The sequence below is a fragment of the Mustela lutreola genome, chromosome 18 (genome assembly GCF_030435805.1).
Source record: "Mustela lutreola isolate mMusLut2 chromosome 18, mMusLut2.pri, whole genome shotgun sequence".
NCBI lineage: Eukaryota > Metazoa > Chordata > Mammalia > Carnivora > Mustelidae > Mustela > Mustela lutreola.
Genome location: NC_081307.1, coordinates 29201253 through 29224532, shown reverse-complemented (window position 1 = coordinate 29224532; position 23280 = coordinate 29201253). Strand labels below are relative to the sequence as shown.

Genomic DNA, 23280 nt, shown 5'->3' with positions numbered 1-23280 from the left:
AAACACACACTGCTAAATAAAAATTTGTCCTCAATTCCAAGGACGTTGCAGTAATCACCATAGTAAAGAATATGTCTGTGTTTTATTATGTACTCATCTGATTGAATTATCCTCTCTTGGAGACAGGTCCCTAAGATTTTATTGTTGTAATTAAACTGAGAAACATTTCCGGCTTCTGGGTTTCATGCTATTTGCCTGCGTCTAGGCTCTACATAGGCGTGAACTCAGTGGCCCAGTGAAAATACTGTACTATTTAATGTGCTCCAACCGATCATATTGTCAATGGTAGAGACAATACGAATAGAATAGTTCATAACGATATATACCAGCAACTATGTATACACAGACTATTTGTATTTTTCCCTTGTGAGCTGTCTAATGGATATACAACCAACTTGGTTTGGCCTTGATTTCTTCTTTGTGTTTTTAAGAATTTTTTTTTTACACTAAAAGGAAAGCAAATTTGGCATTGATCCCATTCTGTGTAGACCTCCAAATATCCCATTTCTTCCCCTGAAGCAGATATATATCCTCCTCTGACCTCTTCTTTAAATGAGCAACCTTCTTTGGGACTACCACTCAAAAGACTTTTCTTATGCAGATTTTATGCCTTAATGAAACTACTTCTGTTCTTTTATTTTTCAAACTCACTTGTTTTAATTTTTTCTTGGTTTTCCCTTCTCAGTTTTAATATCTTGCCTATTGGTTTTCCAAACTCTGGGTTTTGAGAACAGGTTATAGCAATTCTTTTTTTTTTTTTTAAGATTTTATTTATTTGTCAGAGAAAGAGCACAAGCAGGGGGAGTGGCAGGCAGAGGGAGAAGCAGGCTCCCCACTGAGTAGGGAGCCTGATGTGGGGCTCCATCCCAGGACCCTGGGATCATGACCTAAGCCGAGGGCAGCCTCTTAACTGACTGAGCCACCAGGACACCCCCAGTTACAGCAGATCTTATCATAAAGTTTTCTTTAGTCTACATAAGGCACTCTCATATTTATGAGGCTGTGTTGATAGGTTAATATTTTAAATTAGTTTGGATTTTAATCTTACTTCCTAGCTTCTCCCTTTAATTGTCAAAGTTGAATTAAGGATTTCTACTTTTTTTTTTTTTTCCATCTTATTTTTTCATGCACTCAAGTAAATTTATCAGCCATTCCAAAAACAGATGATGCTTCTGGTCTACCTTACATAGGTACATAGTTCTGATTCTTCTGAGTTATGACTATAGCTGATTTATTAAGTGCATGGACTTTGGCCACAGACTACCTGGTTGGAATTTTGGCTTTGCCACTTCCTAGCATTTTGACCAAAAGTTATTCCATGACCTCCCTTTCTTCATTTGTGAACTAGGGAAGTTAACAAAAGTACCTATTACTCCATAAGGTGGTGAAAGTTAAGCCTTCTCATGTAAAACATTTAGCATAGTTTTCAGCACTTAGTAAAAACAGTAAATGGTAGTTATTGTTAATACTGTTGTATGTAGTTAGGATGGATAGGTTGAAAGGGGGGAGAGGAAGAGCTGCTTGAAAGAGAGCGGAAGGATTTTGGAAACAAGGTATTGCTGACATGTGCTTATGAAAAGCAGCCTCTGTATTATTCATAGAGTTTCTTCAAAAGCTTCAAACACACGTAATAAGGACATTTCATCATGTTATTCAGCAGATATTAAGACTCCCTTATGAGCCAGGCAGTGGGAAGATAGGGATTAGCATGGCCTTGGAGTTTACATTTCTCATGGAGACAGTTCACACACTCAGCGTCCTATGTCTCTGTATCATGAAAGCCTTGGACTTATACAGAATCTCTTATTGAACTGGTCACAGCTAATTCATGATTCTTGTCTTCTCCTTTCACATTGACCCTAGTGTTCATGCTCCTAGACTTCTTCCATGACAAGGACTCGGTGAGAAAAAAGGAAAGAGTCCGAAAACTAAAGGACATGGAGGGAGGTGGGTGCCCATAATTTTGAGAGATCAGCAGATGAGCCAACAATATGTAGGTAGACTTTCCAAAAAGTTACTCTTCCTTTCTAGAGTACGCATTAGGAATTAAAAACTGCTCAAGACTAAATATGACCAAGGTCCCACCTTACAGGACTCCAGATCCTTACTACAGGGTACAAATGAGTGTAGAATAGTTTGTGTCCATCTCCTCCTGTCTTCCCTAAACACAGAGGGGAATATAGGGCATTAGAGACTTTGAAAAAAGACATAATTCTTTTTAAAAAGAAACATCTAGAGGGGAGTGTGTGAAAAGGAACAGTACTTCCCATTTGGGTAGTACTTCCCAGTGGGTGATACAGGAGGTCTCTGGGCTATTCATATGATAAAAATATTCTTGATGACCCAAACTTTCTTCCCCATCGACAGTTGCGCCGAATCTTTGCCCACCTGAACCAGCAAGTAGACCATGGACTTCGAAACGCATGGGCTAGAAACCCGAGCATTCATTTCCTCCGTTAGGTTCTAGAGATGACTGTGTGTCTGAATGTATTTTGGAAGAGAGACAATACAGACCAAGAATTATCTCTGACATTTAAAAGACACTCACCTGCATTTTGCAATTTCAGTTAGACCCACCTGGCCATTTCCCAAGGAAGCCATGTAGAAGACATCTAGAGCCGTCTTCTGGCTTTGTAGATATCTACTTAAATTTGTGTTAGATCAGAAATAATTGCAAAGTAGCTCTGAGCAAGAAGAGGTGTCATGACCGTCAATGCCCTTGCATACACTGTCTCTCCCTCCTCAGTCTCTCCGTTTGTATTCATTGTATCAACTGTATTTGTATCATAGTCTTGTGGGGAGGATTAAGTGGGAGCCTGCTAGAGAGGGTTCAGTGCAGTATCTGATACAAAGTAAGGCTTTATTGTTATTTTCAGGGAGCAGAGCAGGGATGGGAATACTTTAGGTGCATCCCCCGCATTCTTCTGAATCTGGTCTGGACCTGGACCAGAGCTAGAAATTTGGGGATCATTAATACATCAGCCTGGTGCTCACAGGCTGCAATTTATAGGACCAGAGCCCATGGAAGAGCTGAAACCATAGACAGCATTTCGAGTCTGTGAACACACCTGCATTGCGTTCCTGCGGTGGTGGCAGGGGCAGTCCTTAGCTCTCACCACTTTTCTCAGAGATGTGAGACCCCAGAAGGATTAAGAATCACTCTCTTACAGGAAATACGGTAATACTGACTCCCCCACACCACCCCCCTCCCGTGTCCCACGTGGGTCTTTTTAAAAGATAAAGAATTGAAACTCCAGGGAAAGTGTTTTATGAATACATTTTACTAGAGAATAGTTTTTTTAAGGGGTTCCATTTTATATGTCTAGCACTGATGTTTATAAGAGTTTTCTTCTATAAAGCAAATTTAAAACTTTTGGTGAGTAGGTCTAACAGGAAGGACCTTGTTTTAGTGTCAGAGCACATTCATTAGTTTTCAAAGAAGTTTTTTTTGCAACTAAATGTGCATTTCAGCCATTGTTAGGTATATTAATTTTTAAATATACTGTATTATTTTTATGATTATTGTTCCTAATGGCTTCTTGCAACATGCCTGCATTTTTCTGATAATTTCCTGTAGTGGGTTATATAATGATGTTTTTATTGTTGCAATTATTATTCTTAATAATTATTTGAACCTCATTTATCGACATCTCCTTTTAGCATCTTTATCATCTAGAACAAGGCTTTTGTGGTATTATCAGAAATTTTAATCTTCGAGGACAAAATATACATGGTGTTTTTTGACCCCTTTCTGTCTTGGTTTGAAACAGCCTCAAAAAAAAAAAAAAGAAAGAAAGAGGGAAGGATGGAAGAAAGGAAGGAAGCAAGCAACTTATCAGCCTTACAGTTACTCCCTATGATATAAAATGCAAAAATCTTGGTATCTCTTTCTCAGTACAGATCCTGTTCTTCTGGTTGGTTTTAACTGTTTGCAACATTTGTGTTCAATATTTTTAATATTTACAGTGTTATATAAATGTTGACCTGCTATCTATTTTAAATATATTTGCTCATTTCGTTTCCACTTTTGTTTTTCTTCTGACCCAATGACAAAAACTACCTTTACCTGTAATCAGGCCACTGTTTTGCATAATTGATTCTGTTTGCTAAAATAACAGAATGGGCTGGATTAGAAATAATCCATTCCTCCTTTAAAACTACTAATCCAGATCAAAATTAATTGCATTCCTTATTTTGGTTGTGTTAACTGAAGTGGACCTAAAGTTAAAGAAAAAGGCTCTCCAACTATGATCAGTGTGATTAATTTTATGAATTAAGAATTCCTTCTTAAATCCAGACCCTGTCTGGATCAGAAACTTCTTCTTAAATAAGGCACTCTGTTTATATTTAGGTCATCAACTTGAGCTATTAGGAATCTCTACGAGATTATAAAATGTTCATAAGGGATTACTGAGAAATTGCATGCATGATGTTAAACCATAGTATATTTTTATTTTAATGTTTGAAAATAGTTATTTTCATTAAGTTCTCATTTCAGAGCCGTACCTAAGAGTGTTTCTTCTTCACCTTAATTTCCCCTGCAATATATTGTCAATTAGTTGTAAACACTTACATTTAAATGCAATTCAGGAGCCTCTAATGGAATCCTGTGGCAACATGAAGAAGCCTTTTATATCCACATACAGATGTGTCAGAAGGTTTTATGGTTTTGTTTATGCACCTGCCAGAACTAGCAGACCTGAGTGGCTGAACTGCAAGTTCAAGTTTAAATCATTCTGTTATGAGTTCGGCTATCACTTGCATGTGTCAGTAATGAAAAATCATCAACATAAGCATCTTTGAAAAGCAATTTTAGATCATTAAAGATGTATGAGATTTGACAAAGCAAGAAGATTTCAGGCTTATTAAGAATATATTAACATCTCTGCACTGAGCGAGGGGAGAGAGGTATGGATGCCTCTGTTTGAGAGGAAAGGTATAGCCTGCTTGTAACCTCATGAAAGATTAAATGGACGGGTATAGGAAGAGACTTTGGTCTTAATTCTGGCTGTTCCTAAGGAACCATTGTGAGAAATGTGGCTGCTCCAGGACGAATCCTGAAAAGAAACAGGATCTTAGGAGAGTCTGTATTTCATCACAGATTACCTACGCAATACACCACTGTCCAGCAGAGGTATAGTCAAGGGCTCCTGGGTAATTGTTCTCTATAGAATTTATACATACACTTTTATAGTATATTAAGTTTGCTCCATTTACTCCAAGATTCTTAATTACTTCCCTTTTTTGCTTATTTACTAGGCGTTAAAGTTTGATAAATAGGTAAATGCACAAGTGGCTCAAGACAGAAGAGGAGGGCAGCAGGATTTTGGTGGGTTTCTCTCTCGGGCTGAAGAAAGACAGCATCAGAACACACAAAAACGGTCCCTCCATGGCTCCTGTGTTGTCCTTTTTGCCCTCAACCACGCAACTCTTACAAAACTACTTCCTTAAAAGCGAACTTTCAAAAATTAGCATGATTTTCTACATCCCCCCCCCAAAAAAAAAGTTTGTATATTTGTAACTCTCATTGTTGTAAATTTCCCTACTTCTTTAGTAAAAAGAATTGATTCCATTTGTCCCGCTTGGCTATTAAAGTATAATCTGCAGGATTCGGGGGGGTACGTCCCAGATAATCTGTGAAAGGTAGTGTCAGTTGCCCTGCGCACTTCTCTTGAAAATGCTGAGTATTTCCTGGAATCATGACCACATTTACTGAAACGTGAATATATATTTCCATTTTAGAAGATAACGAAGTGCATCTCTGTCGTGTGATGTGAGTCTCCTGTCCACTGCGGCTACTCGATTTGCATGTAAATTCTGAAAATTTCCTTGTCCATGTGACACTTCTGAAATGTCTGTCTGTTCTTTTTTCCTTTTTAATTTCTCAAGCTCACTATTTGGATAAGATAGTTAAAGGTACTGTATACTCGCTCTTTGTTGACATATCTACCTATATATCTCTTTATTACCGTGTTCTAGGTTTGAAAATAGACTGTTTCTCATGCATATTTTTGTAAATTATAAATCAGGCTTACATTATGTGAAATGCCTTGGATTTAAAGTATCGAGACTTCAATGTCCGTGTCTCATTTTTATAATTTTGGGTTATCACAAATCTCATTCCTATGTAAAAGCATTAGTTTTCACTGGAACCAAAAACTGAAGATAACAGTACATTTGCTGTTTTTTGTTTATTTTATTTTACTTTATTTTATTTTTCTGCCTTAAGATCTTCATTGTTGGCAGTTCAGCTAATGAGCTTTAAATTCTCTCTTGAAGAATCACCAATGCTCACTCTGTTATCACAGAATAAGAAATTGTCAATCTAAAGAAGATTCTGCTTAATATATGTTGAGAGAAGTCTCATTTATCCTTATATGGAAACTTCTTTGGTTACTTCTAAATGTTTCAAAATATATGTGATATCATAATTTCTGTTCTGTTCTTTTCTGAAAAACAACAAAATTACCATGCACTCTACAAAACAGAAATGATAACATTGCTCAGCAGAAAACAGCAGATTCTCGTCTCTTCAGTTCTCGTAGAAATAGGTGGAAAAATGTTTTTTCAGAAGAGAAAAGTCCCTCTCCCTTTCTCCTCAGATTACCTATTTTCTATTCCTTGTTTGTGCTTTTCATTAGAATATGAAAATATTCATGGCAATATCCAGGCTTTCGTATCCGTGCATTCAGTTGCTATGCCTCTTTGTCAGGGGGGCGATTAAATCTTCCTTTTTCGTGAAAAACCAAACAAAAACATGCAGAAGGAAAAACTCACCTTTCATGTATTGAAAATCTATAGATACAGATGGTAATTGTCTGAGAGAAAAGAAGCAGCAAAATTAATCTTATCCTGACCTGATGGTATCCATAAGCATAATTTCATTTTCCCCTACCACAAGAGACTGTCAAAATAGTCTTCTTTCTCCTAGCTCTAATCTTAAGAGACAGAACGTCTCTTTGAGATATTTTCCTTTCCAGTTCCACAGTGGAAGAGGGGAAGCCAATATATGAATAATTCTTTCAAAATGACGTAAAATAAACATCTTTAAACAGATCGTTCCCTTAAATTTTGTCACCGAAACAAGAGTAGCATTCTGATTATAAGAAGCGGGATAACAAACCCCATCACTCTAGCAAATATTTTTGGCTCAGGTATTCTATATCAAATTATAAATAATCCTGTCCAAAGAGATCTGATTAATAGCTAATTATTCTTACCATTTTGGAGCATCTATATCCTTGTTTCTGACAGTGTCACATCACACTCATAGACTAGAACACCAAACTCTATCTGAGCATCATCCTCATAAACAGACCATTTGGCTGCATGCCAGATATCATCAGTAGAAAGTGGCAAAAATTGTTTTTTTTTTTTTTAAATGTCATGTTAGACTGAAACAATTATAGATTTTGGATATATTAAATTATTTTAATCGTTTCCCAAATTTTCCCTCCTTGCCCATAAAAGCAGACAAGATAGGATATAAAGGTAACAGCATAAAAGCCTTAGGGAGATTGTCACAAAATATCACTCTTCGCTCTCTGTCTTGAAGCACGTCACTACCGTGTTTTTGTTCAGTCTATCAATGTTTTATTGTGGTCCTTATGGTATTTCATTTTGTCCGTCCTAAGTAATCAGATATGCACAGCTATTACATTTAGTTGGAAATCCTGTCGGTCCTGTCCCATCCGTATGCAGCCTGAATCCTGATGTTTGTTAGAATAGATGCTAAGCTGCTTCACTATTTCCTGGGCTTTGCTTATTCTGTGAAAAGGAATGTACTCTTGGCATAAAGTATAGTCATCAAGACTGGCCTATACTTTGTGCAGTTACTTAATGCACTGTAATTTCACATGAATGTACGGCAACTCTGAGGCCAGATAAAATTAACGTTCTCTTTTTAACATCGTTCCCATCCTCATCGCCACTTTCACGCTTTTGAATTTAGAGGGAATTTTTTAAAGCAACAAGGTGCTGTAAGAAGGCATGTCCTAATGAGCGGCCATTGATGTCTTCAACTGATTAAAAATCGATTCCAGGGATTCTGAAATTATCTCGCCGAGATGCTCTTTCACACCGTACAATCAACCTTGTTGCTTTGCTCAAGAAAAAAAAAAAAATTAAGTTAATTTTGTCTGGCCTGCGGCTAGCTAGTGGATCGTTCTATATATTTCTGTCCTGCACAGGTAAGTGGTGTCTCAAGGGTCAGGCCAATCAAAGATGCCACTTGGATAAGAATTAGATTCCTTAGAGACTGTTGCTGTTTCTCTCCATGTGCAATTACAGTATTTGTGCTGTTTACAAAGGCCTGTTCCCACTAAGTGTCCCTTATCTGTTTATTTTGGGTGCGAAAACGTTCCATACTCAAATCACTTGTGTTTTCCTTCTTTGTCTCCTTTGACAGAGGGTTGTCCTGGGCTGTGCAACAGCAACGGAAGATGTACACTGGACCAAAACGGCTGGCATTGTGTTTGCCAGCCGGGGTGGAGAGGAGCGGGGTGTGATGTAGCCATGGAGACTCTCTGCACAGACAGCAAGGACAATGAAGGAGGTAAGAAATGCTGAGTGTGACAACAAGTGTGTGCCAGAGCACAGGTTTTTACATTACGTAGCTATCTGGTGCCCCCGAAAATCTGATCCCCCTAGATTAGGTTGATTGAAAAATGTATGAATGCTGATCGAGTGATTTTTGCTCCCTATTTTCCCCGAAACAAATGCGAGATTGTTATCATTCAGGAAAAAGGCAAGGTCATCCAGCTCCTGTATAATGTTCATTGTCCTCCGTCGCTTTTCCTCATCTCCAGATGATGATTCACCACATCCCAGTATATACAGCCCTGTGAACTGGGAGCTCTAAAGCAATATTTTAATACCTAAACATTCCAAAAGTTGCGGGGCATTTCCCAAGCTCTTCTGATGAAAGCACGGGTGGGAAAAAAAATAGTGAAGAAAACAGCATCTGTGAAGCCGTTCTCCCGGTGTCTGTGTATCCTAAACGTCACAGCCTCTGGAAGATGGGACAGTCCACCCCGGGTAGGCCCCTGGTTAAGAAGTAGCTCTTTCCCCTGTTGTGCACAGTTTCGTTTCAGAGAATAAAGAGGGGCAGCTGGTGATTACTTCTCCCGTGATGACGTGGGTGTCCCTTGTCGCCGCTCAGTTGAGGCGTGCATTTAGGCCTGAGTTTTTAGAAGGGAGTTAGCTCCTAGCCGGGCCTCGGCGGCCACTTGCTCTGTGCTGGAGGGTGTGTTTCCCCACCTGCCTCCTTCGTTCCTCCTGCTGTCTAGGAATGTGCACAGGAGCCAGACAGGTTTGTGAAGAGTGCAGGTGCTGGAGTCGGTTCTTCACCCATCCTTGGACCTATGTGACGTCACAGTTGCTTCATCTATGAAACAGGAACAAAAGGGTTTTTGAAAGGGTTAAGCGAGAGAATGTAGGTACTTAGTACATTGTACTTAGTACTTAGTACATCGCCAGGCAAATAGTACGTCGTTAGTAGCAGGTGCTTGGACTCCATTTTCCTTTTGCTTTCGTCTTGGCTGGCTGAAATTCATAGGAGGTTGTCAGGGAAGATTAAGTCTTTTCTTTCCTACATAGAGTGGATATGTTCTTTGGGAAGCAGAGGGACTAAAACCAACCCTCAGTCCCCCCCGCAACAATCATTCCTCCAATGCACATGTGCACATACTACACCTGCAAGCACATGTGCACGTACTACACCTGCATGGACATGCGCACATACTACAACTACACGCACATGCACACGTACTACACCTACACGCACATGCGCACGTACTACACCTACACGCACATGCGCACGTACTACACCTACACGCACATGCGCACGTACTACACCTACACGCACATGCGCACATACTACACCTACACGCACATGCACGCATACTACACTTGCATGCACATGCGCACATACTACACCTACACGCACATGCGCAGGATACGCGTACCGTCTTTCTCAAACCGGGTGTATGTCATCTTCCAGACAACACGCTGCAATTCTCCCCTTTAGTTTCTAACAAACTGTTCAATTTCCTTTTTTTTTTTTTTTTTAAACTTGGGCTGTCAAGAAACCTGAGCCACAAATTTGAGCCAGAGCTTCTTTTCCTTTTTCTCCTGATAGATATGGTGGTCCTTAGCCCTCAAAGCTTTTCCTACCTAGTAATACCTTGTTGCCTCAACCGCCCCCCGCCCCGTAACTGCACGCTTTGTAGAAACGGCAGCATTAATTCTCCAACCGCAGCCCAGATGGCAGCTTTCCTCATTGCTCTTCCCCCAAGAAGCCCCTGCCCCATTGTTTTCTATTGCCTAGGGAGGAAGGGGAGCTTCTTTCCTTCCTTGATCGTTTATTCCAGATTTTGTCTTCTGAAAGGAGATTACATTGTGGAGGTTACAAACTCTCTCAGAGGGAAGCAGACTGCAGGGCCAGGTCTGCAGAGACGTGGCAGAGTAATTTAGGGGCTAATCAACTCTTTAGTGTTGTTATCAGCTAAGGAGGGTTTTCCCTTGCCTCAAAATTTATCAGCTGTGAATTGGCCTGTTCCCCCTTTGTTTATTCTTATTAGCATGAAACTATGCTATCTCTAGGCTTCCCTCTCCAAGGGGAAATCTGAGCAGATAGAAGACCTCCTGTGGATTCTTTACTTATCTCATATAATTTATATTCCTGTCCCTAACCTAATTTTGCTGATCTTCTGAGAAGGAATCTCAATGCCAGCTTTATTATACCTTGAGATCATAACCCTGGTGCCTTATAACCTAAGCTAGAGGGTGGCTTGAACTTAAGCATGGACTGTATGAATAAAGACAGTATTTTCTACACCAAACCCACACCAAACCCCAAATCAAGGCACGTAATCAGGCCATTAAGGCTGTCGTTGTCCCTATATGAGGTCAGGAGAGCAGAATATTTAAAATAAGGCCCATACCTAAAATTTCATGACATATGCTAATTTGTGCTGGGATAGAACCATTGCTCGAAGTAAGTTTGTTGTCAGACGGTGAGGTTGCCAGAAAGGAGCCAAGTAGTTTAGCATGTTAAGTGACTAAGGGAGGAAGAACAAATAAAGAGGTTGATTTGGCCCTAACCAGCTACTAGACCAGTCTGAGCAACATTGTACAACAAGATCTTTGCTTAAAAAAATAAGGGGCACCTGGGTGGCTCAGTGGGTTAGCCTGTGCCTTTGGCTCAGATCATGATCTGAGTCCTGGGATGGAGCCTGGCATCGGGCTCTCACCTGCTTCCCCCTGTCTCTCTGCCTGCCTCTCTGCCTACTTGTGATCTCTCTCTCTCTGTGTCAAATAAATAAAAAAAAAAAAAAAAAAAAAAAAAAAAAAAGGTTGCTTCTTATCCCCAGAACTGAAGAAGAAACATTAAAAAAATTTTAGAAGGGACATCCTATTTGGGGAAATAATTATATTTTTTTCTTAGACCAAGTGTCTTCCTTCTCCTCTAAAATGTACTTTTTCTTTACCAAATCTGGCTTGCCTCCTCCCCCCTTAGACTACAAATCCTCAACATCTGTATCGTACTGAATAGGTATACCTCTTTGACCCTGGAGTCCCGTTTCCCCTTTATGTCTCTAAAATGTGTAAGAAAAGGCAGTCTTGGGGCACCTGGGTGACTCAGTGGGTTAAAGCCTCTGCCTTCAGCTCAGGTCATGATCTCAGGGTCCTGGGATCAAGCACCACAGTGGGCTCTCTGCCCCTCTGTCTCTGCCTGCCTCTCTGCTTGTGATCTCTCTCTCTCTGCCAAATAAATAAATAAATAAAATCTTAAACAAACAAACAAAAGGCAGTCTTAGGAGGGAATTCAGTATGAGGCATGGAAGGAAGAGACTACCAATGAAATGCAATGGGGAAATTTATCTGTAGCCCCTCCCTCAACACCCGCACAGTCATAAGAAGTGACTCTCCTATTCGAGTGGGCCTTATTTCTTTAAGGCTCAAATAAACATACTTGTCATGTACCCAGGGTCACCGGCATTTCAGAACTGAGGGCAGTCTTTTACCCATGGTAAAGGCCCTGACAAAGCTCCCCACTCTGTATGGAGTCAACCAGATACCTCCCCAAACTGCTTCTCAAATCTAGCTCCGGGGTCCAACGGAGGCTGTTGGCACAGAGCCTCTGCAAAAAGGCAGGCAGTGGAATAGAAGACGTTTAAATCACGCAGCAGAAGTCGGAAATGAATTGCCAGGCCAGGTAATTGCGTATGACATGTCCCAGCCTCACCATATCCTGCCCTACTTGAGGAAGCTTTCAGGGCAGAGAATGAGCAGCCTAGCCTTGGCATATCACTATTTCTTCTTCTACTCCTTCTGCGCCTACAAAGTCAGCCTCCCTCTGGGCCAAGCCATTGCCCGTTCGAATCCCAGAGCTCACTCTGATGGTGAAGTTGCTAAGATCAGAGAAAAGGCAGGCGAAGAGTGGGGAACCGGTCACCATTTAGTGCAGTGTGACCGGAACTGGGGTGTCAGAGCGTGAGCCTCCGCTGCCTCATTCTCTACTCGAGTGTCCCCCTTAGTCAGCTTCTGAAAATGGCCCCGTCTGTCTCCCCGCTTGCCTGACCACGGGCTCCCGCCTCCCCTCCACAAGGACATCCCTAGTGTTTATTATTCTCACCAGGAGAGACTCTTTGGTGGCACACGATAGAAATTCCATTCAAACGGTCTTAAGCTTTAAAAAAAAGAAAAACTTATTAGCTTATATAACTGAAAAATACAGAGAGAGCTGCACCTGGGTGTTTCCACAATGGTAACAGAAATCTGGGTTAATTCATCTGTCAGCTCTGCTTTATTCCGCGTGGCACCACTCTTGGCCTGTCTCTTCCTCAGAATGTCCCCCAGCAGCTTGGCTTCACATCGCACAGCATAACAGCCCCACACAAGGAGACAGCCTTTCTCGGTGGTTACAGGAGGCCTGGGTCTGAGCCTGACCCTCATCGGCTTGAATTATGTGCCATGCCCGCAGAACAGTTGACATTCTGTCACTAGAAGAAAGGGGTGTGGATGCGGGATAGGCAGAAAACAGATTCTACCGCAGGAATATTATGGCTATCCACAGCATTTCATTTTCGTCTAACCAGAGAATATAATCCAATAACTACTTCGTACAGCTCATAGAATTCTGTTACTCTCAGGAGGAAATCCTCCATTCCTTCTTTCCCACAGAATTATAGTCTTCTCACATGAGAACAAGAAAAGCAGCCCCGAACCTCCATACGCTTTCCAACCCCCAGGATGGCAAAGCGCTCTCCAGTTCCCCCTACATCCTTTTATAAGCATGGCTGTTTTTTTTTAACGTGGCGTGCCCACTGAGAATCTCATTCAGTAGAGGGTTTCTTGATTTTAAATAGCTCCCCAGATGGTGGCCCCACTATGCAAGCATCAAAATGCAAAAGCTTGCCAGAGGCAATTGTACCTTTATAGCAACTTAAGAAGCTTATTATCAAGACAATTTCTTGGGGCGGCTGGGTGGCTCAGTCAGTTGAGCATCCGACTCTTGATCTCAGCTCAGGTCTTGACCTCAGAGTTGTGAGTTCAAGCCCCGCATTGGTCTCTACACTGGGTGTGGAGCCTCCTTTAAAAAAAATTTTTTTTTTTTAAACAAGATAATTTCTCCAAAATATGTTATCATTGTTACCATGTTCCCATCTTCCTAGTTAGAGTACCTTTTGATATCTTGCTTCCCCTGTCTGGTCCTCCAATGGATAGCTCCCCTGTGGGTTCTTAACGCATGGGACTCAAGTCCGCTCTTAGAGATTGGGTAATTGAGGACACAAAAATACTAACCTTTATGCAAGAATAGGGACATGCCAAAATACAGTGCCAGAAATGATACATCTTACTTGTAATTAGATAGATTTTTCTTTTTTGGTTGGTTTTTTTATTTAGTTTTTTTGTTTTGTTTTGTTTTGTTTTTCTTTATTGGTTGTTTTTGGTGGTGGGGGGGTGTTTTGTTGTTTGGGGGAGTTTTGTTTTTTTGTTTTGGGTTGTTGGGTTTTTTTTTTTTTTTTTTTTTTTTTTTTTTGTCCTTCTGAGCATTAGTTTATGGGGATAGGTCGGGAAAATGGGCCTAGAACAGGCTTTTTCTTTTTCTTTCTTTCTTTTTTTTTTTTTTTTAAGTGGAGGCTAATGACAATAGAGAGGAAAGCACAATTCAACTGAGGTTATTCAGAAATTAGAAAGATTAAAAGCAGTCAGGAGAGAGAGGGAGACAGAACACAAACAGAAGTTTCAGACGGCAAGAAAGTGTGGGAGTGCACTAGCAGTAAAACCCAGAAGTGGGAAAATGAATGAAATGTTAATGTAAGCAGCAGAATGAGTAGGGCGAGTGGGCAGGGCCATCTAAGTTTGGAGATTACCAGATGAAAATAAGAAGATGTTTGAAAATAGATTCCTTAAAAAGTTCTAGCAGGAAGATGGGACTACTGTGTTCTCCAAATGCATATTAAAATAAAATTTAAGTAAATAAAATAGAGAGGACCAGAATCGGGAAGAAAGGCACGGGCAGGGGGGTGGCTTAAAAAAACAAAGTGAAGAAGAAGAAGGTGAAGAAGAAGAAGCAGCAAAAGGAAGAGAGGGAGGAAAGAAGGAAAAGAGAAAAGAAAAGAACAAAAGGATTATAGGAGATCATAAGTACTTCGCGAGAAAAGATTCCAGGTATCAGAACGCAAGAGTGGCACTCAGAGTCTCAGAATTAAAATATATTTTCCTGGTAGATCGTAATCTGGTGGGATAATTACTACTAGTTTGAAAGACTCTACAGGCTCCCAGTTTAGAGGAGAGACCTGGGTTCTTCTGAACCCTTTTGCTCTGCACAGAATTTTTAGAGCAGTGTCAATTGCTTTCAAGGAAAGAGAAGTCCAGCCTGTGCCCTCTGACGCAAAGCACCCCAGTGGCTGCACAGTGGCACACAAGGAACACGGGGTTTTACTGCTATACTGGAATAAGATTGAGAGGGAGAGAAAAGTCAAAGCCACAGAGGCTGGAATGATTTACAGCCAGTACCAGTAGCTGCTACTTGAAGTTTCAGAATATAGAAACGGGACAGGCCCGGGATGTCTTCAGAGCCAGGTCTCCTTGATCCACGTGTCTCCGCCTTCTGGAGGTCTGCAGTCCTGGGGAGAGTTGGTAGCAGTAGCCGCAGTGTACGAAGTGCATTCGCATCGTCAAAGAGCGGACGGCTGTCGACAACTTGCTGTGTAATATTTCTGCCCCTCCTTAATGAATTAATAGGCACATTTATGTTTCTAAACTTAAATGGGATAGGTGCTGTTCTCAATTTGATTCTGCCAAAGAATCTGTCTGCGTTATTATTCTCATTATGATGATGATGATGACGATGATGTTACATTTGTGACCATACTCTACATTATTCGTTTTTGATGTCGTGTTCCATGATTCATTGTTTGCGTATAACACCCAGTGCTCCATACAGTCCATGCCCTGCTTAATACCCATCACCAGGCTCACCCATCCCCCCGCCTCCTCCTTCTAAAACTATCAGGTAGTTTCCATACTCTCTCATGGTTCATCTCCCGCTCTGATTCCCCGCCTCCTTATCCTTCCCTTCCTTCTCCTAATGTCCTCCATGCTATTCCTTACGTTCCACATATAAGTGAAACCATATGATAACTGTCTTTCCTTGTTTGACTTATTTCACTCAGCATAATCTCCTCCAGTTCCATCCATGTTGCTACAAAAGTTGGGTATTCATCCTTTCCGATGGAGGCATAATACTCCATTGTATACGTGGACCGTATCTTCTTTATCCGTTCATCCATTGAAGGGCATCTTGGCCCTTCCCACAGTTGGCGATTGTGGACATTCCTGCTATGAACACCGGGGTGCATGTGGCCCTTCTTTACATCTGTATCTTCGGGGTAAATACCCAGTAGTGCAATTGCTGAGTCATAAGAGAGCTCCATTTTTAACTTTTTGAGGAAACCCCACACTGTTTTCCAAAGTGGCTGCACCAATTTGCATTCCCACCACCAGTGTAAGAGGGTTCCCCTTTCTCCATAAACTCTCCAACATTTGTTGTTTCTTGCCTTGTCAATTTTTGCCATTCTAACTGGTGTAAGGTGGTATCTCAATGTGGTTTTGATTTGAATTTCCCTGATGGCTAATGAGGTTAACGTTTTTTCAGTTGTCTGTTAGCCATCCGTCTGAACAGACAATTCCCCAAAGAATCTATCTTTTTAGAGATTTTTTTTCAAGCCAGTACACAGAGGTCTATCTCGTATTTTATAATAGAAACGCAGATATAGTCATTAACTTTACTACTACGTTAATAATAATTATTAATAATAACCTAGTTGTTTCTTTTTTTCTTTTTTTGCTCTTAGTGTAAGACAAATATGTTGTACATCCCTCTGTCGCTGTGTGCATATAAATCCTTCTGTGAATGGTACAAGTCTTTCTTTTGGACAGATTTTAAGAAGTGAGATTTTTAGGTTGAGGGGTATTTAAATTTTTAATTTTCATCACCAAGTCCCCTTGCAAGTAGGTTTTACCACCATGTCCTTCATCAGGACAGGAGTGTTTATTTTCTCCATGTCTGTAGTCTGTACATAATCCTCCCACCCAAACAAAATTGTCCAACAAGTGAAAAACAGGAATGTTGCCTGACGGGTGGAAATGATTCCATTTTTATTGTTTTAGTTTACATTTCTCGAACTACTGATTCGATTGGTAATCATTACATATGCTTCTTGGCCATTTGTATTTCTTCTTTTGCTAATTGTTTATTTCTCTTGCCCTTTTCCCCCCCTTTATTAGTGGCTTGACTTTTCTCTTTAATTTTTAGGACTTCTTTATATATGTTACTTATTAATTCTCTGTTGGCGTGTTGTAGATATTTTGTCCCAGGTTTTCATTTCTCTTTTCACTTTGTTGATGGTGTCTTTCATCATGCAGCAGTTTTCATTGATATGAGGTAAATTTTGATGAGGCGTATCTTTTCAGGAACTCTGGATTGTGTGTCTTCAAAAAGAAATAGGGCCTTTTCCCTTTGTAAGATTATGTAGTCTTTCATATCCTTTCTTCTAATGCTTTTTTATGATTGTGTGGGTTTGTTCATGTCCAATTAATCAAGAACATTTGAAATAACCATTGGGATGAAAAAGAAACCAGACTCAAGGGTGAGCACAGTGCTGAGTGTTGGAGAAGGGTAAAAAAAGAAAACCAAGAGGGTGTTTGCTGCATCTTCAAGACATCATTTTGATCTATTTCAATCTAACTATGTCTAGGAACCGAATCCATTCTTCCATTCCTTCAGCAAATACATAGTACACTGACTTCGTGCCAAGATGTGTGCTAGATACTGGGGATACAGTGGTGGACTCAGCTCTCAAGGAGCTTCATGAGCCATTGCCTGAGCCGCTAGCTGAAGGAACGGGGAGAGGGCCCCGGGGTCCAGGGAGTAGGGGGCTAGAGAACAGGTCAGAGGTCTCTAGGCAGAGGAAACAATAATGATGAAGGCTTTTAAAAGCCACAGTAAAGGGTTCTAACCACTCAGAAGGCAGCAGAGGCCAAATAAAGAATGTATCTTAGCTAGAGAAGGGAAGTCATCACATCTGATTTCTACAGAGATGACTCTGCTGGAAGTGAAGATGAATAGTTGGGACAAGGCTGGGACCCCGGAAACCAAACTATCGAAGAGATCTTGTTGAGAGATGAGCATAGTGGCCTGAAGGGCAGTGTCCGTGAAATGTAAAGAAAGAGACTGATTCAAGAGATATTTGGGGTGAAGAAAAGAAGGACCTGATCATTGATTCGGTACAGAGAAAAAGGAAGAGAGAAGTCAGGGATGACACTCGGGTCTCTACTTTGAGAGACTTGATGGGTAGAAGGTGGAACTATTCACCAACTAGGAAATACAGAAGAAAACAGCTTGTTTAGAGGAAATTAGATATGCTGTGTTTGGGACCCACTAAGTTTTTGGTGCCCATATAACATCCAAATGGAAATATCTGGAAAGCAGTTTGTGGATCTGAAGTGCAGAAGAATGATTAGCCTAGACATATGTGAACATAGAGATAAAACCCACAGAGAGATACACACAAAAAAACAAGAATAGCCAGAAAGTCAAACATGATTCCAATTCAGTAATAAATGAATTTCATACATGTCACAGAATGGTGACTTTAAGAAGTAATGACAGGTTTACCTATCCACTTTGAAAATTCTGAAGTCTACAGATAAATTATTCCATCAGAATTTCTATCTCCGCCTCTAACTTGGAATGGGGGATAGGGGCTTCCAAATACTGCAGGAAAGGGTGGTAGACGTTAATTAACTTTTGAGTAAAAAAAGAAAATACCTTAAAAGAAAGTGCATGGGGGCGCCTGGGTGGTTCAACGGGTTAAAGCCTCTGCCTTCAGCTCAGGTCATGATCCCAGGGTCCTGAGATTGAGCCCTACATTAAGCTCTCTGCTCAGCAGGGAGCCTGCTTCCTCCTCTCTCTCTTTGCCTGCCTCTCTGCCTACTTGTGATCTCTGTCTGTCAAATAAATAAATAAAATCTTAAAAAGAAAATGCATGATTTTTTATCCAGTCAGTAAATTAAGGTTTTGAAAAACGGGTTCAGCTATCCATAGCTACTAGAAAGCAGCATGTAAGTTTTGACAAGCAGATCAAAGCCAGAATAGGGATAACCTAGGAGAAGACCTGGAGTCAGAAGTTTTAATAATCTGGCAAAATATGCATTATCTAAATTGCCAGAAACAACGTCAAGAATGATTGGAAGAATACAAGGAAGAGAACAGGGTAGAAACATTAAAGTAAGACCAGAGATGTCAAGCTATGACCTCTGGGGCAAAGGCTGTTTTTGTTAATAAAGTTTTATTGGAACACACCCGTTCATTTCCATAATGTCTACAGCTACCTTTAGCTCTGGAGAGGTGGAGTTGAAAGGCACCACAGAGACTGCGTGGCCCACAGCCGAAATTATTTACTACCTGGCCCTTTGCAAAGTAAGTTTGCCAACCACTGTTAGAGTCCCACAAAAGCCTAATGTAAGATGAGAACCTGTTTTAAGATAATAACTAGAGCTATAATGTTCAGGATTGAATGGATGGAAGCATCCACTAGATTATCTGCTTTCCATCAAAGTACCACTTGTATTGCAAAGAAAGAAAGGCTCTTAACTGATCACTGAATTTATTATCCAGTGGGTTTTGAGCATTTATGATTTTTTTTATTTTTCATGATTAATTCTATTAGATATGATGTCTATACCAATATAAATTTAAACCAAATGAATATCCCTGGTACTAAAAGGAATCTCAACGATTTGGGGAAACTATTCCACAAAGACAATTTTACTACTGTGTACATTTGAGCAAGTGGATAATCAACTTAGTTGTATTAGGTAGCCCTAGCTATGTAAGCACAAAGAATGAAAAAATGTTCTCTCAAGTTATAGGGAGCCAGATTCATAACCATCCGTCACTTGCTTGGGCAACTTACTGATAAACTCTGTAGAAAAATAACAAACTGTGTGTCCCTGCATCTTGGCTGTTGAAATGAGATTCTTTGTCTGATTGATGTTAGCAGAGAGGCTTGTAAAAATGCATTTCCAGCTGATTAGTTCAGAAGGTGTCAATCTCTTGCAGTCTTATGACCCGCAGACGACACGCCAGATGTACATTTGCTTTTTATAAACTAACAAAGATGAATGACTACATGTGAACATTCCTCTTCGGCAACCTATTGCCTAAAGGAAAATACTGGAGTTGTGGCGTGGTTGGGGGGGTGGTGGACGAGGGCATCTAATCTTTAATTTGTAAGATTAACAGAGATAAAATATAATAATTGGAAGTCCTTTCTCTAGTGAGTTGTTTCTATTTAGGTTAAAGAATGAATTCAAGGGAAAAACCTGCGAGAAGATAAAATATTTGTGTTAAATAATTCTCCCAACCATACACACACCCATTCAAAAGTCATGAAGTGAGAACTCTTAAATATATCCTAAAACACATAACTGAAGATTCCTTATAGTCTCAATATATAATCATAGATTGTTACTGAAGGGGCTTTATTTTTTAATTGGTTTCTTTTGAAGCCAGAAATGATACTGGAGCATTAGTTCAATAGTCACTACTTTAAAAATCCAAGTCTTAATAACTCTTTCTATTTCTTTGAGAGAGACACAGAAAAAAATATACAATGTATTACATTATTATAGCTTCGTGAAAAGTAAGCCTGTAGCATAGTTTTAGCTTTCTTCCAGAAATACAGGGAAACATTGAGAGATATTTTTCATCCTCGTGGCCTTTTGGCTAAGAAAGTATTTTGATAAATTTATATAAAATTTCAAAGCTCAGTTTCACTTGATTTGCTTACAACATGATTTAAATTTTTATCAAAGGAGTAAAACTACATTTTCAAATAATTAACACATTTTTTAAAAAATGTAACAGACATCTACATAAAAGTTATGTAACTATCATAAAGACACAATATATAAGAAGATCTGCTGGTCAGAAATTCTGACCCATCACGGTAACAAATTAAAATATGTAAAAGGAGTCCAACACCCTAAATTTAATTCAAGTATTCATGTATTAAGCTTGTTTTTCAACTACAAGGGAAATAGTGAAGGGATTTTTCGTTGTTTTCACTAGATAAACTAAGTCTCTTTCGGTATTAAGTGACAGAAAACCTAACCCACACAGGCATGAAGAAGAAGAGAATGGCTTGACTTATACAACTGAAAAGCCTGGGATCACAGGTGCAGCTTGTTGCAAAAACCCTAAAGATGCCACGATGACTTCTTGTTTTTCTCTCCAGCTCTTGGCTCTGCTTCTTCAACAGCTACATGGTTTGGGAGGTTCTCCTATAAGAGCAGTTGGATTGAGGCAGCAGTCGCAACCTCACAGCCTTACAGCTCCAACTGGTGGGGGTGAGGTAAAGGGGAGTCTCTGCAGACGGTTCCTGAAATTCACTCCAGATAGACAAGTTAGGTCAAATGGACACTTCTGAACCAAACATGAAGGGGGAAATGCACAGAGACTGAGCGGTGGGGATGGATGGATATGGAAATGAAAGTGTACAGCTGTTGCCCAAAGAAGAGGAAATGAGTTTTGAGAGAACTCACAAGTGTTCACTACAATTCTGCTTCAGGTGGGCAAAATGACCTAAGGACGCTGATCCAGGGCCTCTCATCTCGTTTCTGACCTTACCTGTGTTGTTGCTGACCTACTTTTAGACTGGACCACATTAACTCAATTTAGTCTATCTTCTTGCATCTGGGTTTGCTGTCAGATAATGAAAAGGCAAACTTATATTCTATTAATAAGAGTGGCCTAAAGCCAAAACAGCTTCGTGGCTAGTATGGTTTTTTTTTTTTTTTTTTTCCAAATAGAAGTTATTAGAAAAGCCCTTGTGTAAATAAAATATGTAGGTCAACTAGATATTTTCAACTGGGTTTGCCATAATAAGGTCATACTAAGACTTGAGATTTGGGTTTGAAGATTTTAAGACCATGTGTCCAATCTCTCAAGAACGATTTAAAGTCTTCAGAAACTAATGTTTTTATTAATCTATACTGAGAAAAGTCATTGCCAAGCAGATCAAAATCCATGTATCAGCTGGTCAGTGAGAGAATGATCTTAAGGGATAATGTCACTAAGTCATTGTAACCTAACACTCTTGTCCACTAATGAGTTGGTTTATGTTTTGAACAAAATACTTACATGGGCCGTGGAAGGTGGTTTCCTTTTGATGTTCCTGGAGAAGGCGCTAGCAGATTCTTTCTATCCATTACACTTTTCACGTCACCAGCACTGTAGGTCCATTTTCTTGTGGTGGGCTTCTTGTAATTTCCAATATTCCAACTCACTTAACATTTTCACATTTTAAAGTAACACCTCCATTTTTGTGGCCGTCCTATGAGGGGCTCAGGGTCCTGTTCAACATTTGAGGGATGCCTTCACTTTATCTGGAACATACTTTACCTTCCTGGAGAAAGCTATGTCCTCAAAAAGTGGTTGGCTCATCTCATCCATTGTACCTTGAATTGTATTAGCTTCACTTCACAGACATTCATTTTCTGACCTTTCCCCAAATTTTAGAACTTCACCCTACATAGGTCCAAAACCACAGACCCATGGTGCTCCCTGTGTTAACTCTGACTGCATTTTCTCTAAAATAGAGAAGGCATCCATAATTAGAATTAAAACAAATCTGTAGTCCTTCCTACTCCTAATAGATTATTCCAATCAGCAATTTTTAATTTCTTGCTCAGAATCTGCCATCTCCAATCCAAACATTTACTCCACGTGAAAGAGGCTGCCAAGTCTTTCCAAAAAGCGTGCCTCATAGAAATCACTCTCAGAATCCAGGAAGATTCCCTGGATCTGAAAGAAAATGAGCCAACGAACAAAACACATACGAAGAGGAATTCTCTGACTGGCTTGCACTTCTCTCTGCAGATGGGCTCGTTGACTGTATGGACCCCGACTGCTGCTTACAGAGCTCCTGCCAAAACCAGCCTTACTGCCGCGGACTACCTGACCCTCAGGACGTCATCAGCCAGAGCTTGCAGTCCCCCTCACAGCAAGCCGCCAAATCCTTCTACGACCGAATCAGTTTTCTTATAGGGTCCGATAGCACCCATGTCATACCTGGAGAGAGCCCTTTCAATAAGAGGTTAATGCCTTTTCTCCTTCATGTCGATTTGTAGCCCTGTTATCAGTAGTTCCGTGCACGTTAGATGAAATGCTGAGGACTGTGAATTTGAGGAGCGAGCTTTGCCTTTCAACGCAGTTTTTCCTCTTTAGGCAAATCCCTCACCAAACTTCGCATCTCGGGCGTTTTTGACACAGTTCACGTGCTTTGTCAATTTCAGTACCTGAGCCGTAACAGGACATCCCATTAAGGAGTCAATAAATCTTCATTTAACTAGTTGATTTTGTTAGCACAGTTGGAAATGTTTCAAGAGAAGCAGTGAAAAGACCCCAAAAGGCAAAACAGAAGTGAGCTTTTTTTTTTTTTTTTTTTTTTAGCTGAGCTCGCTAAATAATATAAATTATGAATTAATGTAATGGAACTGCTAACGGCATGGCAATAAGATTGCATAAGCTGTTTGACTGGTGCTTTGCAGAGCAGTAATGACCTGAAAATAAACCAGTAAGTGAAAGCAGGTGTCCTGTGTCTCGCTGAGTAAAAGAAGATGATTTACACTAGAACTCCTGGATCTGCCGTAATTTAACAGCATTAATGCAGTTAGACCCAGCAGTTGATTAAAAGTTGTTGCACA

General features: G+C 40.2%; 1 protein-coding gene across 7 annotated transcripts in view; it reads left to right on the top strand.

The window, feature by feature from the left end:
* The window catches only part of TENM3 (teneurin transmembrane protein 3), a 437342-nt gene that overhangs the window by 352639 nt on the left and 61423 nt on the right, over positions 1 to 23280 (top strand). For 3 of the 7 annotated variants that reach the window (XM_059156024.1, XM_059156020.1, XM_059156027.1), the window contains 4 exons: positions 5890 to 5916; positions 7471 to 7491; positions 8408 to 8554; positions 22454 to 22670. In XM_059156024.1, the coding sequence (XP_059012007.1) occupies positions 5890 to 5916; positions 7471 to 7491; positions 8408 to 8554; positions 22454 to 22670 (412 nt within the window). The remainder of the gene's footprint in view (positions 1 to 5889; positions 5917 to 7470; positions 7492 to 8407; positions 8555 to 22453; positions 22671 to 23280) is intronic. The other 4 variants (XM_059156026.1, XM_059156025.1, XM_059156021.1 and 1 more) reach the window with 3 other exon arrangements.